Consider the following 16,035-nt stretch of genomic DNA (forward strand, 5'->3'; position numbering starts at 1 on the left):
TTATTTTGCAAAAATTCCCAATGTAATCTCATATTTATATTTACAGAGTTTTCTTTAAGTACTGTTAATTTTGTATAGTTACACTGCTTGAAAAATATAAAATATTTCTTACACTATTTAAATTTAAAAACACTGGAAAATACACTATTTTGGAATAGCCTGCTGTACGTCAGAGATTTGTAAAACAGCAGACAAACTATTAAAAGAAAAATTTTTAATGTCTTGAATTTACATTTTTTCTATCATTGATAGTACCACTGTTCGCCACAAAAACGAGTGTTACACCAAATATATTCATAACTATTTAGTAAAATGGTGAATGCCTAAACCCAACCAATCATTCTCACCATTTGTAATGTAGCTAACCTGACCTAACCACTCTTTAAAAAAAATGAACTACTGGTAAACTACCTTTTTTGTCTATCACAATGTTCTCTTAGAAAACATGTTAGGAAGTTTCAAAAAGAATATTGGATTTTTCCTAGGAATGATACTCTCCTTCAGAATCACAGTATACTAAAACTGCAGGGTTAAAATAATTTGAAGTGAGAAAAACATTGTTTAAGCTATCATTGATATCTCCTCATACTTAATTAACTTTACCACACAATTTTCCTTGACTTCAAAAGCCTTTACGTCTACAGAATTTTCCAGAATACAGTGGAATAAAATAGCCAATTTTAAAATAAATTATAAATAGGTCTGATTGATAGTTATAGTTTACTTATTCACTTGACACAAATGACATAGTCATTGAAAACATATATGAAGTTTAATATAATGTTAATGGTAAATTAACATTAACACAGAAACAAAATTAATCTCTAAAATTTCTGTAACTACTCGAGCTCCGCTCGATTTTTAAGAACCTGACTCAAATCGACTAAAAATAATTTTCAAGTATGGACTCGACTAGACTCAATGGAATTATTACTGAACTCAGCTCAACTCGACTAGACCCAACAATTTGCTGACTCCTCCATCTCTATAACTACTTATGCTTTCTATTAGTTTCAACTGAAACTAATTTTTAGTTTGTTTTGTTTTTTAAAGGAAAAAAAATTATAGTTCTGCAACTCAAAATATATTGTGACAGTAAAATTCTTGAACGAGCATCCTTCAAGCTTACTTGTGCAAGCGAGCCATCAGGGTTCTTCACTATGCGCACTGGACTGAGGTCGTGGAGCATTCTACCGTGGCCTTGGAGGAACGGAGGTTCATCCTCCACCATCTCTATCTCTATGTCTTCTTCTTCGTCCTCTTCCTTGGGCAGCAAACCTGTTTCATCATCAAAGTCCGGCAGCTCGTACTTGTCGATGCAGGCTGCAGACATCATCTGAAACAAAGGCCAAGGTCATCAAACACCCCAACCACGAAAGTTTTATTTATTTTTAACCCTAGTCCCGCGCACACCCTAGTAGCCTCTTTACGAGGTGTTGGTGTGCATGTCACAACTGTAATAAATAAATAAATAAATAAGTAAATGCTGATAAGTAAGGAGACCTGTATTTCGCGAATACATTTCGTGTCTAGGTACATCGCAAATCACCGTAGTTTTTTTTTCGTAGTTATTGGCTGTGGTCGGTGAGAGGTGTTTTTCCCGCACTTCACGGGGCTAATGGGAATGTGGATACTGTACTGCTGCACGCACGCAATTCGCCACTGCTCTAAGAGAAAGCTACAGTGTTTTGTGACATACCTTGACACGAAATGTATTCGCGAAATACAGGTGTCCCTACTGATGAGCCGTCGACCCGGAAAGCTCGACCAACCTGCTTTATCTCCCACTTCTCCGGGGACGAGATGCGGTGGACTCTCTTGCGACTGTGGGTCTCGTCGTCGTCCGCCACCGGCCCGTGCAGGTCCAGCAGAGACGTGGGCCGGTCAGGGTTGCGATGGGCCTGCTCCTCGTCCCTGCGCGGCAAGACGTTCACGGCCGTGATCACCAGCACAGACACTACAACGCTACCACCACGGCGGGGACGAGGGTTGGGGCCTCGGTTTACCACAGACAGCCAGGTAGCGTGAATACTAGATCTGCATCGAAATAGTCAATACCAACTCAACACACAGTGTTTAGGCTTTTCACTTTTTGGTTGTATTTTTATTAATTAACATTTTTTTTTTATGTTTGCCAACATTTACCAAGTAAATATGTTGTGACACAGGTCATAAACCTAATTCACAATACCTGGGGGCAGGTTGTTAACAAAATGTCAAGACCCTGAGAGCAACAGAAAGGCTAGAATTCACAACAAAATGCTATTTTGATTGGTACCCAAGTGTTAAGATCTGGAACCAACACATAATTTTAAAAAAAATTTTATGTTTGTTAAACTAAGTGATGCTGTTATTTTGTCAAACCAGCAAATGAACACACACAAAATACAAAATTTTATATATATATTTTTTTCAAAATTATTTTTGTTGCTTGATTAATGAGGCGTTTTAGTACATATTGCCATTGCAAACCTAAAGAGCCATCTGCTTAACTGAAAAGGAGGCAGATGAGAGTGGGATGGAAAAACACGGATATTTTTAATGTTTGTTTCCAGGCATCTGTTTAGTCATGTTTCGGGACTGCTGTGAATCCACCCTTAGCAGTCTCAACTCATATGCTTCTCTAATTTATCTGTTGCTAAAGGTTCCAACATCTGAGCCATATGAGTGTGTTCAAAAAAATACTAAATTTCAATAAAAATTTGAAATAGTGACTTTTATAATTTATTAAAAACAATTAAAAATATGAGAAAAACTTAACTACTTTCAATTTTGTCTTTTCTCATCATTTCTTTAATTTATACATTGCAGCAGACACCTCTCTCCTTGTATTTGATTGACAAGATTGTTACCTCTCTTTGCCAGGAAGCATGTAGCCACTCATTGGGTTCAAGTCTTCTCCGGTATACTGATCAACATCCTTCATTGATAGCGACACTTTCTGGCCCGTGAATGACAGCACTTTCACCTAGAAGTGACCAAAATTGTATTCTCCGATACTCTGTGCACAAAAACCGTACATAATAATACTTCATTATGCGGCAGACATAGTCATCAATTAATTGTAACTGAAATGTGTGATGCCATTTATGAATTCTTCAAAAATTAAATCAAATAAAAGGAAGAAAGAAGAAGGGTGGATTACTAACTTAAATTAAAAACAATTATCTTTAAATTTTAATTATATTCAACCAAAATTTTACCTTTGTTTAAAATAAAATAAAAAATCCTAAATATACAACAAATTAAAGGTGCACTTTATAATGCAATGGCAGCTAAGTAAATTATCAAACCACAACAAATCCATCATTTTTGAACATGGTAGTGAACAAAGTACGTACCTGCATTTAACCAATTTCTTGTTTGAACAGCTTTCAACATCCCAATCAACCAATTAATTAAAAAAAATACTTAAGAATTACATAAACATCACTAGTGACACTGGCTACTGACTTGACAAACACCAATACGAATTGGCGTAAGAAGGCGCTAATGTTCGGAAGTTGGGATCCTTCAATTCTTGCACGAATAACAACTATTTTAGCAAGGCATAGCAAGAAGGAACACAATAACATAAGACATGGAATCTCCCAACCACCACACTTGAGTAATGCTATGTCACCTTGGCAAAAGTAGAGCTGGCATCAACATTTTTATTAAGGCGTTACATAAGTAATATATAGAACGAACTGCATCTACTTTTTAAGAAAATCAGGATTACAAGGATTTTAATTTATGACTTCAGTATAAATAAGAAATTTTTTTTTCCTTATCACATTTATCACTGAGCACAATGTTAATCATTTTTAAAAGATAGATAATGGAAATATTACTTTTGAAAAGTTAATAAAACAAGATATCACTAAAATAATAATTTGTACTATAGAAAGGTAGAAAGGGAAAAGTATTACTCCCTACTGCATTAAACAGTTCACTTAGCCACATTGGCTATTTTGAAGCATGATCCCATCACAGACTGATTTCAGTTCTGAACAGTGTCAAAATTTCCCTGAAAAATTTGACAGAACAGCCTGCAGGTGGTGACATTACAACAGTCATTGATACCAGTGTCGATCTGCCAAAATAAAAGGCCATCAAAAACACCAAACGAACTTACTTACTTTGACCTTCTGGCCTCTCGTGACGACATCCGACACATTGGTCACTCTCCCCTCTCGCCGCAACTGGGATATGTGGACCAAGCCCTCCCAGCGCCTCCGCAGGCCTTCCAGCTGGACGAAGCAGCCAAACGGCACAATGTTGGCCACCTTGCCGGCGTATATCTGCACACCGGCAACACAAACCTTCACAGTCAGAGCAACAACACTATCTGAGCAAAATTAGCAATGTTATTACCTGCAATACTTACTAAGTCAGCACTCATGATATTAACAACAGAATTCACAAAGTTATAGTTACAGAAAGAACACATACCCTGATGGCAATTAAGTCTTCAAAGATGATTTATCTGACCTCCTTGACTAAAGTCCGCCAACATTGCGATCCTACAACCAAACCTCTCGTCAGTTGTGAGTATATTTTCCTCAAAAGCACAAGTTTGTGTTTACTTGCATCCCTACCCAGAATATTTCACTCAAGAAATATTTTTTATTAGCAACAAGCTATTAGTATCAAGTAACATGATTTTAGTAGTAAAATATTTAATTCCAGCTTTTAATTACACTTGTCTACTGTACATTATGAAAAGTAACTTTTTTTTTATACTTCCTGTAACAGGTAACTCTTTTGTGTACTAATTGTATTCTGAGGAAAAAAAACTACCTCACAATTCCATTTTAAAAAAATTGACACCAAATTTGTAAGATATTTACTCCCTTTTAAATTAATTTATTTCAAATCACTATTTTCTGTATTCAAGTATAAGTTATAAGTATAAAAAAATTACTATGAAGCCAAAAAAAAATTAGGGGAAACAAATTCCAATAAAATTTAATGATGGCTGACTTAAAAAAAATTTGTAGCCTAATTTTAACTAAAAAAAAAAGATACTAAACATGTGTATACTCATGTCAGCCCCATACATATATATGAAGTTAATTCAATGCTTCATTTAAAAGTAATTAATAGCATCGTTATAACGCCCACATGCCACACGGAAGGCTGGTGTGCTAGCTGCACTACCACCAACACCTCAGAGTGGCTGTATGTGCAACCCAGCCTCACCTTGTTGATCTCGGGCTCCGTGGCTGCCCCAGACTCGTCTCCGCCAGCTGCCCGCCGGTCCTCCTTGCTCGTCGAGCGCCCTCGCTTCTTGTCAACGGGGCTCTCGCTCCTCCGCTGCCTCTCCTTGTCCTTGCTGCGGCTACGCCTCCTGCTGCCGTGGCGGTCCCGGCTACGGTTTCTCCTGCCCCTCTCCCCGCTCCTGCTCCTGCCCCTCCTGTCCCTGTCCCTGTCCCTGTCCCTGTCCCTGTGTCGCTCGCTCCGGCCCCGGTGCCTGTCCCTGGAGCGACTCCGGCTGTGGCGTGGTCGCGAGCGCGACCTCTCCCGCTTTACGGCTCTCTCCGGGCTGCCCCTCTCTCTCTTGGGGCTTATCCTCAGCTTCACCTCCTTCTCTGATGCCTCGCTGCCTTCTGGACTTGACTCTCGTTCCTTCTTGACTTTCCCCTGGGTGGAGCTGTAACAATTGTGTTCAAGGTAGTCGCACGTGTAACAGCGTTTCGTAAGCGGACACCCAGACTGCACCAGATAAAGGTATCACATGTCAAAAACTGTGAGATGTGATTCGGCCATTTTTCGCATTGCTTTCAAGCATTGCAAAGAGAAGAATATGGCTATCGAAGAAATTGGCGAGAAAGTATTCGTAGGTGTGTGTTTCTGACTGCTTTTTCAGTGTTTTAAACTTGTAAACACAAACCTGCTATAACTTTTCCATACTTATACTTTTACAGCCATGTTCTTGTTTGCAATGGAGTCAGGTTTTTGTCTGAAAGTGACATCATGAAGAAAAGCTGACTGCCACAAATTAGTCTTTAATAAGTAAATTCCTATTGTGGCACACTGCTCAATTCCCAGGCAGCAGGTCTATTAAAGCCAGCTACACAGTCATGGCTCGAGGAAAAAGAAAGCAAAATTTTCCTCACCTGACTATGCAAGCCAGCATAAGTTTTCTTTAAGTAAAGCATTCATTCACAAAGAACTCCTGTAATGAAAAAGTAAATTTTTTTTTTTGCAGTAAAAACTGTCATGTGAAACAAATTAGAAATCATAACATGCATTTTTTTTTAAAAATATAAATGATATGGATGTAAATTACAGTTGCTGCCATTATTAACCAAAGAGGCCTAGCTGTTGCCCTTTTGTTTTGATATACAAAAATTCTTATTTATTTATTCTTTTTAAATTTTCAGTGTAGGAAATCAAGCATATCCCTCCAAAGCTGCTTAAGGTCAACTTTGTCATGGTGCGTTGTTTATCAGCCTAGGAAATGACAGAATCCTGTTATCCTCCAAACCAACGGACGATAGGAGAAGCCTATTTATTGAAAGCAAGGAACAGAAAAAAAAATTATAAAATGCAGGAAAAATTTATAAGCGAAATAACTCTGGGAACGTGCTGAACCCTCCAGAGCTGCAGATAAGTTCAATGAGAAAACAATGATGAAGGTGGGAAGCGGGGGGTGGGGGGGAAGGAAAAAGCAAGAAGCCGTTGCTAATCAAACAAGGGGTGTCGCGCTAATCAACCGATTAGTTAGGGTTGTAGTACCCCACATGCAGGCTAACGAGCCAGCTAGTTGGTTAGTCAGGCCACTACCTGTCTCGTGGCCTTGCCTCTAGTATACTTGTAACAATATTATGATCAGGAAGTGTAAAGTGTTCTTGGAAAATCATTTCCTTTCTTTTAGCATATGCAACTGAAGCATAAAGGTGTCACCAGCTTTAATGCAATAACGAGGAATGTTACAATAGATTTCAACTGTAACAACAAAAACCTTCTTACCTGATCTGTGACGGTGCAAGAGCTTCCAGCTCGGCCATGGCATCATTCACGATTTCATCCTCGGCGTTCCTGGTATCTTTAGTTTTCCTATTTTTCTTCTCTTTCGCACCAGACTTTCTAGTATCTTCAGAAATACTCTGCTCCAGTTTCAGATCATTGGGTATCGCCAGTCCCGGGAACTTTTCTGCGAGAATGTCCTTGCTGCTTTTCACTGCCGTAGACTCCCAATCAGCAGATTTCTTTGGCTTCATGTGTTGAATGATGCGCAATAAATTTGACATAAAGGAGTCCTACAAGAACAAAGCAATATTTCAAATAGTGATTTTTAGGTGGCACAATTTACACAAAAATGCTCTTAATAAGGACCCTCTACATGTTAGAGGAATACAAAAGACAAGGAAACTTATCTTGCAATCATAAATATAGTCACGTTTGATGTCGACCAGGGCTACGCCCTCCCTTAAGCCAGATGTGCCTTGCCTGCTCAATTCCCCCCCCCCTCCCATACATCAACACCCTCTATGGCCAAAAGGTAATTTCGAACCTCCTGCCAGCAAAACGTGAGTCGCTTGTTTCTCTCCACCATTGCAAGTGACATGTGTAGAACCTGTGCCACGTACCCAAATAATATTTCATTGGCCAATTCAAAAATTATCTTGTTATTTCACACCCCAAAGCAATTATGTGTTTCTGGTAAATTTAAGAACAGAGCTGCACCATGCACACACAATTATGAATACAACCCACTCGAGTAGTTTATTTTTTGAACTTAAAATAATATATGTATTTTAAAAATAAATGTAACCCCGTCTGGGTTCAGGGCACAAAGTGTTTGCCCCAGTCTCGCTAGCTTGTCACCTGAAGTACCAAGCAGTAAAAATCGCACCTCGAGGACTTCAACCATAGCATAACTGATCAAGTAATATCTGCCATCCGCTTAATTATTTTTAAACCTTTTCGTTTTTTCTCGAGACTGTTTCACCGAAATATTGTTAATTTCGCTTGTAAATTTTTCAAACTATCAACAAACTTGTGTTACTAGTCCAGATCATGTGGTACCCTGAAGCGCACTCAAACCGATACGTGCCATGGCTTTTTCCTCCAATGTAATTTTAACTAAATATTAATATCTCTGTGTAATGATTAAATTATGGAAAATAATAATCTTACCAGAATACTTGCCGTCTACTTTCGAGCGACCATGTGTGTATTACAGAGAACTGAGGCGTATGTTAAGAGCCAAAATTTTATGGTGTTATAAAAAAGCAAACTTTGTCATTGAAAATAGTGGATTTCATATTTATCGTCATAAAAAAATTTGACACATTAAGACACTTTAAAAGTGTACATTAAACAATACTACTACATATATTGAAGAGAGTCAGTTAAACAAAACTCTGCAGCTAAAACATTCAATAATAAAAAAAATCAATTTGCAATGTTAAAAGCATATACATGAACATTATATTTTTCTATAGGCCTTTATCCGTGACTGTATGGTAGTTTGTATAGTACATTTTATGTTTTTATATGAAAACCTAAATTAAAGTTTTGAGGCTCATATGGAGTGTTTGTGTTCAAGATGTAATTAATATGATTAATTGGTTGACGTCAGCCGGGGCTTCGCCCCATGAGCCTGATCATCCTCCGTTCCCTTTCCCAACACCTTTCCTACCCGGCATTTGTGTCGTAACGTACATAGCCGTGTGCGATTCAAACTGCGCGCTACGAACTACAGCAAGAGGGCACTTAGCTGCAGTGCGCCGCACCCCTAAATATGTTAATTAATATTGTAACCCTTTTTCTTTCCGCCCCAAAACAGTGTAACGATGATTATGCATGTAAGTGTTTTTAATTAATAACTTCATGATCTGTTGTTATTTTTATAAGTCCAAGCACGAACACGGACGCTCCCTAGCGGGCACGGAGGAACTAGCATGAAACTCATTTGAACCCGGTTTTATGTTTATAAGTAATTATTACAGACGGTCTGGACATGGAAGTAATCTAATAATTATTGTAAAATGAGTTATGTATTTTCTAAGAGTAACCCGGGGCACGCTACAGCAAAGTTGTAACGGTAATTGTGTTCGGCGCGAAGGGCGCCATGTTGCCACCCGCAAGCCATGAGCTCATCCCAGTCTCCTTCTACAGCCGGCCGAGAGCGGACGTCTCTGCAGACACCCCGAGGACATCACCGTTGATTCACCGAATAGTAATTCTGTAACTTAATTTATTCAAATCGCTTTCTTTTTCATCCTCGGGGCCTCTCTCGGTCGGAGAGACTGCTTAAGTAATAATTATTCACCCCTCGGAGTTTTTATCTCACCGGTGTATTAAGTAACGGCTTGAGGCGGCCACGTGCGTGGTTCGCCTCCTCACCTAATCTGATTCGTGCCTCGGGCGTTTTACAGTTGTATCAGTGAAGGAGCGTGTAAGGACGTATACCGTGAGTAGAATAAAAGCCAATTAACTGTGTTACGTGTTTTTGTGTTCAGGGGGCCACGTAAGTTCCTAACCTGGCCAGTGGCGTGTGGGACGCCCTGAGAGACCACTGCGGATTAGAAGCGTGCCCGACGCTGAGAGCGGGCTTAGGTAGGGACATGAGCTGCGTGTAACATCTGGAGGGCTAATATCTCGCCGCACACGGGCCACGTAACGCCCTGGGTTAGAGTCTTCAGCCGGGTCCACGTGCCCACTCACGTGGTGGCGCCCATTAATTCCTTCCGATATTCACACCTCAACACCGGTACGCCCTCATGGTATAGAGATCATGATGCCGAAATCTCCCATGCTTTTAATGGCAATTGTTTCACAAAGAATAGACATTATTTAAATCCTTAAGTACTAACAAAACTATTCAAAATTAAACATTAAAAAATGTTCAGGATATGTAATAAGCTTAGCTATACATCAATAGGATGCTTATTTAATGAGATGTTTTGTGTCCTTAAGTTTTTTTTAAAAATAATAATGCAGGGAATCAAGCAACACACCTGAGTGTTAACACTTGTTTTATAAAAATAACAAATCATGGCACCTATGAAATACAAAGTACATATTTATCGACAATCATTTTATCTGTACAGACTTAACATTCAAAACACATATTATTAAAAAAATTAATAATAATTTACTTACGGAAAACTCAGCTCCATTCTCCACAAGAACTTTCTTGAAAGATTCAAATGTCCCATTTTTTTCAGCTAAAGCTATTATAAACTCAGCTGCAACATACAAAAATAAATTTTTATAAGTGTATTAATAATTTTTAAAAATATCTGAAGTTTTTAAACATTGTTGTAGTATTTACAAAAAAAGTTATTACATATTGTAGACCAAATCAGAGCTAACTGCTTCACAGGTAAGATAAAATAGTTATTTATAAAAGAACATAATGTGACACTTTCATTTTGTCACACAACTGTCGAATTTGGGGGTTCCTTTATTCAGGTAATATAGCCATTTCCTATTATCAATGACCTACACAAGGTAACTGCAAATCCAGCACCCAGGTATAGATTCAGTCATTAGTGCACGTATTACTTGTAACATTGAATATATATAATGTATAGAAGTCGTGAGCCCAGGTTAAATTTTCTGGCCGGTTTCGCAGAAGAATTGTTGTAGTAGGAAGCTCCGTCGCAGCAATCGCTTAAATCGCTGGGTATCGATAGTGCACGCCCCTAGCGGTCTTAGGACGTACTACGTTAACCAGCCAGTCATGCCACCTCCCTTCACCCTCCCATATACGGGAAGCTGGTATCAGCACCGCTCGGCGACCTTGACGATAAGTATTCCTTACCACTGCCTTTGAGAGCCACGAAACCCCGGGAGAAGACAGTTACTGGGATCACTGTATGGAGGGATTGTGTACCCTATTAATGTGAAAATTAGCTCCTAAGAACTTTGTATCAGGCCTACAGTCAGTGTTGAGTTTAAAATATGATTTAATTTAAAAGTTCAATACCTACTTATTTTAACTTTATTTCGCATTGATTATTTTATAATGTCAAAAATTCTGAAGAGTAATAAATGTGCGTACACGGGTTGTCATAATATACGAGGATCAGTTCAGGAGGCACATCAATGATCCATTTTCCAGTTAAAAATAAGGACAGGGAAGTTGTGAATTATAACTTGCCAATTTTGTTTTACTTTATTTATCAGTTAGATACTGTGTAAAAAAAAGTTGACGCGAGTATGCCAGGAAAGTCATAATTAATTAATTTGAATTAGTAAAGAATCCTTTTCTTTTATATTTAAAATATCCACGTTTTAATTACTTTAAAAAACTAATTAGATTACAACAACCACATATTTTTAATTTCATGAATTTGACTAAAACCGAGTGAAAGCTAGTTAATTTTTGATGTAAATTTTAATAAACGCAAAGTTTTAGCCAAGTATTACCCATGTTGTCTGTTTCACATAAAATGCATTTGTTTGGCAAGCGTTTCAACAAAAATTTTAAGATTGATTGCAAAATGTGCTTAAAAAATAACTAAACAATTAATTATTTGTGAGTAGATAGACTGCAACTGCATTAGTATTTTTTTGTTTATTACTTTACAATATTAAGATGTTAGTAGCTTAATGATGGCTGTCAACAAACGTCATGTGAAAAATTTTGCGTTTATTTACCAGAGAACATACTTTGTAAGTGGATTAGTGAAAGAAAAACATAAGTTTGAACTTTAGTTTTATACAAAAATAAAAATAAAAACAAAAACGTGGCAAAAATTGGTCCACATAACCACCTCAGTACTTTTTTTAGGTAGATAAAACTGTTTAAAATGCACTGAATTCTACCGTTATTACCTAAGTTATAAACAATTTAAATTCCAAAATATTTTATTATGTATCCAGAAAAAAAATTAACATGGAAGACACTTATATTGAGATTCTAAAAAGTAGGTACTCATTTAAACACGAGGTGTTATAAGACTTCTAGCCCAGTCAAAGTACATTATGTGCTCAAATTCAATCCGATGTTTATGATTTTGTGTTACAATTGTTCGGTGGTCTGCACGGAATGTCACATAAACAGTCATGATAAATAGGAAATGATAATGTAATTGACATATTTTGGGCAAATAGATGAATCAGTACCACTTGTCGGCTATATGACTGTGAAGTAAGAATCCACCATTAAGAACAAAGTCAGCGTTTTCCAAGTCCAAATTCTCCCTTGTCACCTAAAACATGTACATGGTTGCTTTCTTGGTTTTGCATATCCCAGCTTTGTCAAAGAGAGCTAAATGAAATGTAGCCAACTCATACTGCATATACATGATCAAGTTATCCTATTTTTCTTCACTTATCGTCATCCTCTGGAAAACTAACAAATGATAAATAAATGAACTATTGCAATTGTAAGTAATAGTGTAGCTAATATTCACCAGAGGGAGAGCTTGATCTTTTCGTGTCAATGCTTGATTAGAATTTTCCCAACATTACTCTGTATTGATTGCTTGCCATTGACTATAGCATTGAAAAAGGTAACTGTGGCATCCCCTACTAGTCCAGTTGCTATAGACATGATTTGTTGTGATCCAGGAAATGGTGGATGATTATTTAGCTAAGCAGAGATCTTATATTAATCTCTGGCATCCCCACTTTTTCGAGATTGTTAGAAATCAAGTTATTCAAAGATATAAAATGAATACCGTATAACTCTTCAATGATGAGCAGATGCAGTTGCAGTCATCCCCAAGGTCCACTCGCTCAAGAACTTATCAGTGAATCCTCGTCCTCGTGTGAGGCTTCCAACAATTTTCATGTTACACATTTAAGTCTGTTCTGTGGTCTGTCTGACCAAACACTATCAGTTCTTTTCTTGGAGAAGAATCCTTCATATGCAAAAATGATGAATTCTGGGGTCATCATGGACTCTAGCTTAAACATGTCTTGTAAAGTCAAGTGACATCATTTTGCATACGAGAGGCACGGTTCAGAAATATATAGGTCAGTTGCTATAGGAAAAAGGTTTGAGATAAAAAAAAAACATAATTTTTCAAGTGAGACTATCTCAAACAGTATTGGAGATATGAAAAAACTGAAAATAATCTTTTACAGTATTTTTAAAGATCTTTCATTTTTTTATTAAAAACATTTTATTTTAAGGTTAATCATTTACGAGATATTTCTTTAAAAATCAAAAACAAATGCCTTTTTTAAATAATTCTTTCTAGTTTCTGACTCTACCTCACTTCCTATTCATCAGGACTTTTGATTTTAATTCCCCTGGACACTACTAAATATGTGTAAAGTGTAACAAAAATATTGGATTTAATTTGACTACATGAGAAATTTTAGCATATTTTGACTGGGCTATTCCTTCATTAGAACTATTGCTAGTTTGAAAGCTTTCAACAAACGTTTCTGACAAGTAATCTAAGTCCTGACATATGACAGTTGATTATTCTTTTGTGTTTTAGACTATCATATTTTTACATATTTAACAGATGCTGAAAGAAACACGTACATTTTGAAATCAACTGAGTTTAACGTAACTTCACACACAAGATGTTCACCATAAAGCTCAACAATATTTTGGATGCTGAGAATTATTTTAATTCTCTAGTTTTAGAATTTGATATATTCGTTTGTCATACATTATCCAGTTGTCAGTTGTAAAGATATTGTCACTCTATTTGAAAGTATTGTGCAAAAACAAAAACATCAATACAATTCTATTTCCATTTCACGTGTTGTCCACATTCAAGTTTGAATCAGATTCTACATCTCAAGACATAGCATCTAAGATTTTATTAAATTAATTGAGAGGCGCTCAAATTTAGAATAATTTTTTTTGTCAAGATAGACATTTGTTTAGTATACACGGATATCTATGTATTTTGGTATGTATAAAATCTTTTGGAACTAAGTATCTGATAGTTTAGCAGAATTAGTTATTCTAGTAAAGAAAGAGTAGTCACATTAATACAATTGATTTAAATCATCATTTTGGACATACACCATTGCTAACTTGCACTGTATGACATGGAGAAAACGCCAACATTTTACATAGGCTGATTTTGGCTGGTTTTCCGTGTGTTTGTATATTCATGTTTCTTTGTCTGTTTTTCGAATTTTCTCTAAGAAAACAAACTGTAAATATCTTACGTCGCTGCTTTTTTAAAAGTTAAAATAAAATTACGAAAATATTATTTTCCAACATTATAGATGTTCCTGTATTGCCCTGAAAAATGCATTTTAATAAATTCCACTAGAAATAACGAAAAATGCATTTTAATAAATTCCACTAGAAATCACACTTTCAACTTACATTATCATACCTGTGCATGGATGGTGCCGCCATCATTTATTGCTGCCCATAGAGGTTTGTGTGTTTATTTTGGATAATATTAGTCAACAGAGATATTGTTTTATAATAAAAGTAGTTAATATGATGGCGTATTGCAGTTGAAGGGAAATATTAATGTTTATATTTTCTGTTTGTTGGTTGTTTGTCCAAATGTCAATGAAAAATATTTTTTTTGACATTTCATTTAAAGTGGTGTTTTGAATCAGGTAGTAATGAACGATTCATAAGTTTCTTTTGGTGACATAATAAATACTTAAAAATATTGTGAACGGTTGGTTTATGTTAGTACTGAGACGTTAAAAATACTGTGAAATATAGCTAGGTACATTAAAAATACTGTTTAATCATAAATCTTAAATTGGTAATTTCTAAGCAACCATAAAAAATTTGTTATAGTTTTTTTTTAATGTAGCTAACCTTACCTAATCGAACATTCACAATATTTCAATAAAGTTCATCAAAACTAACACATAGGTAAACAGACATGGGTAAACAATTAATGGCGGTGGCAAAGGCAATGCACAGGTATTGAAATGTGATGAATGTGATTTCTCATAAACTAGTAGGAATTTACTAATGCTGTTTTCAAGGTACATACAGGAACATCTCTAGTGTAGCAAAATGGTATTTTCATGTGGAACAGCCATGAGCCCATGACATAAGATATTTACCGTGCAAACTAGCAATGGTGTAATTCCTTATTAATTTGTACCATTGCCTATTGCACAGTTTTAAAGACCCCAGGCATGTACTGTAGAGTATAGAATAGAAAGTAGGTGCCAGCACCAAGTGACAAAATGAGCTCTTCCCCCATTTCAATCAGTCTTTACTAGTATATGATTGGTTCTTACAAATATGAATAAACACTGCAGACAGCATCTTCTAATACACTGTGAATATCACTGAAACTTAAATGCAGACTTGTTAGGTTAATTTCAATTTTGATTAAACTGTTTGGTCTTTTAACAGCTAAATAAAAAATTATCAAGAAGTTGTGTGCTTCGGAAAGCTTAAACTTACCTAAGTCCTTGTCATTGAGACCTAAATGATTTTCCAGTTCAGTACAAATTTTAGAAACTAGAGACAGATGTTCAAGTTTCTCCACTTCATCCATTATGAATTGTGAGGTGCTTTAAACTTATGTAGTGAAAATCAAATGTTTTTTCATTGTCAACCGTTTTCAGCAGACCCCTCTTCTTTAATACAATTACATTATACGTCAAATAAATACCAAAACAATTTCAACCATATTGCCTTATTGACATTATACCAGACATGCCAACTAAATGCTTCAAAAAGTTCTAGCTAAATTTGTAAAATTATTGTGCCGAATAAATTTTCCCTAATTAAGAATTTCAATTTAATATAAATAATAATTCCTCAAACCGCCCCCCCCCCCCCCCCCACACCTCAAACGAAGTAGCTATAAATATCTCATTTTTTGAAAATGTATGTTACTATAGCTATGTTTCGCGTTTATTTGAAATATATATTCTTGTTTCTGATCGTAGAGTGAATTTAGAAATAGAGCGTCGGAAGTATACACAATACAGCATTTTCGTTGCAAAAAAATGTCGGAATACAAGGAATGACCTTGGTCGGAATAGTCCCGCTAGCGGATTGATACAAAAGTTTCATTCCGACAAACAGCTAATAACTATTCATGAAACTGTTATAGCCTCTTTTCTATGGTTATAGCGACGTTGGTGTTAACATTGTCGGGTTGACAAGTATCTATGGAAGTGTGG

At 36.4% G+C, this 16,035-nt stretch overlaps 1 protein-coding gene across 1 annotated transcript in view; it reads right to left on the minus strand.

The window, feature by feature from the left end:
- The window catches only part of LOC134533977 (ATP-dependent RNA helicase DHX8), a 38,907-nt gene extending 23,228 nt beyond the window's left edge, over positions 1 to 15,679 (minus strand). The window contains exons 1-8 of the mRNA XM_063371838.1: positions 15,308 to 15,679; positions 10,099 to 10,184; positions 6,958 to 7,247; positions 5,185 to 5,635; positions 4,122 to 4,283; positions 2,853 to 2,968; positions 1,773 to 1,914; positions 1,130 to 1,336 (exon numbers count right to left, since the gene is read on the minus strand). Of these exons, the coding sequence (XP_063227908.1) occupies positions 1,130 to 1,336; positions 1,773 to 1,914; positions 2,853 to 2,968; positions 4,122 to 4,283; positions 5,185 to 5,635; positions 6,958 to 7,247; positions 10,099 to 10,184; positions 15,308 to 15,401 (1,548 nt within the window). The 5' untranslated portion in view covers positions 15,402 to 15,679. The remainder of the gene's footprint in view (positions 1 to 1,129; positions 1,337 to 1,772; positions 1,915 to 2,852; positions 2,969 to 4,121; positions 4,284 to 5,184; positions 5,636 to 6,957; positions 7,248 to 10,098; positions 10,185 to 15,307) is intronic.
- Between the last annotated feature and the right edge of the window lie 356 nt (positions 15,680 to 16,035).

This window comes from Bacillus rossius, chromosome 7 (genome assembly GCF_032445375.1).
Source record: "Bacillus rossius redtenbacheri isolate Brsri chromosome 7, Brsri_v3, whole genome shotgun sequence".
In the NCBI taxonomy this organism is placed as follows: Eukaryota; Metazoa; Arthropoda; class Insecta; order Phasmatodea; family Bacillidae; genus Bacillus; species Bacillus rossius.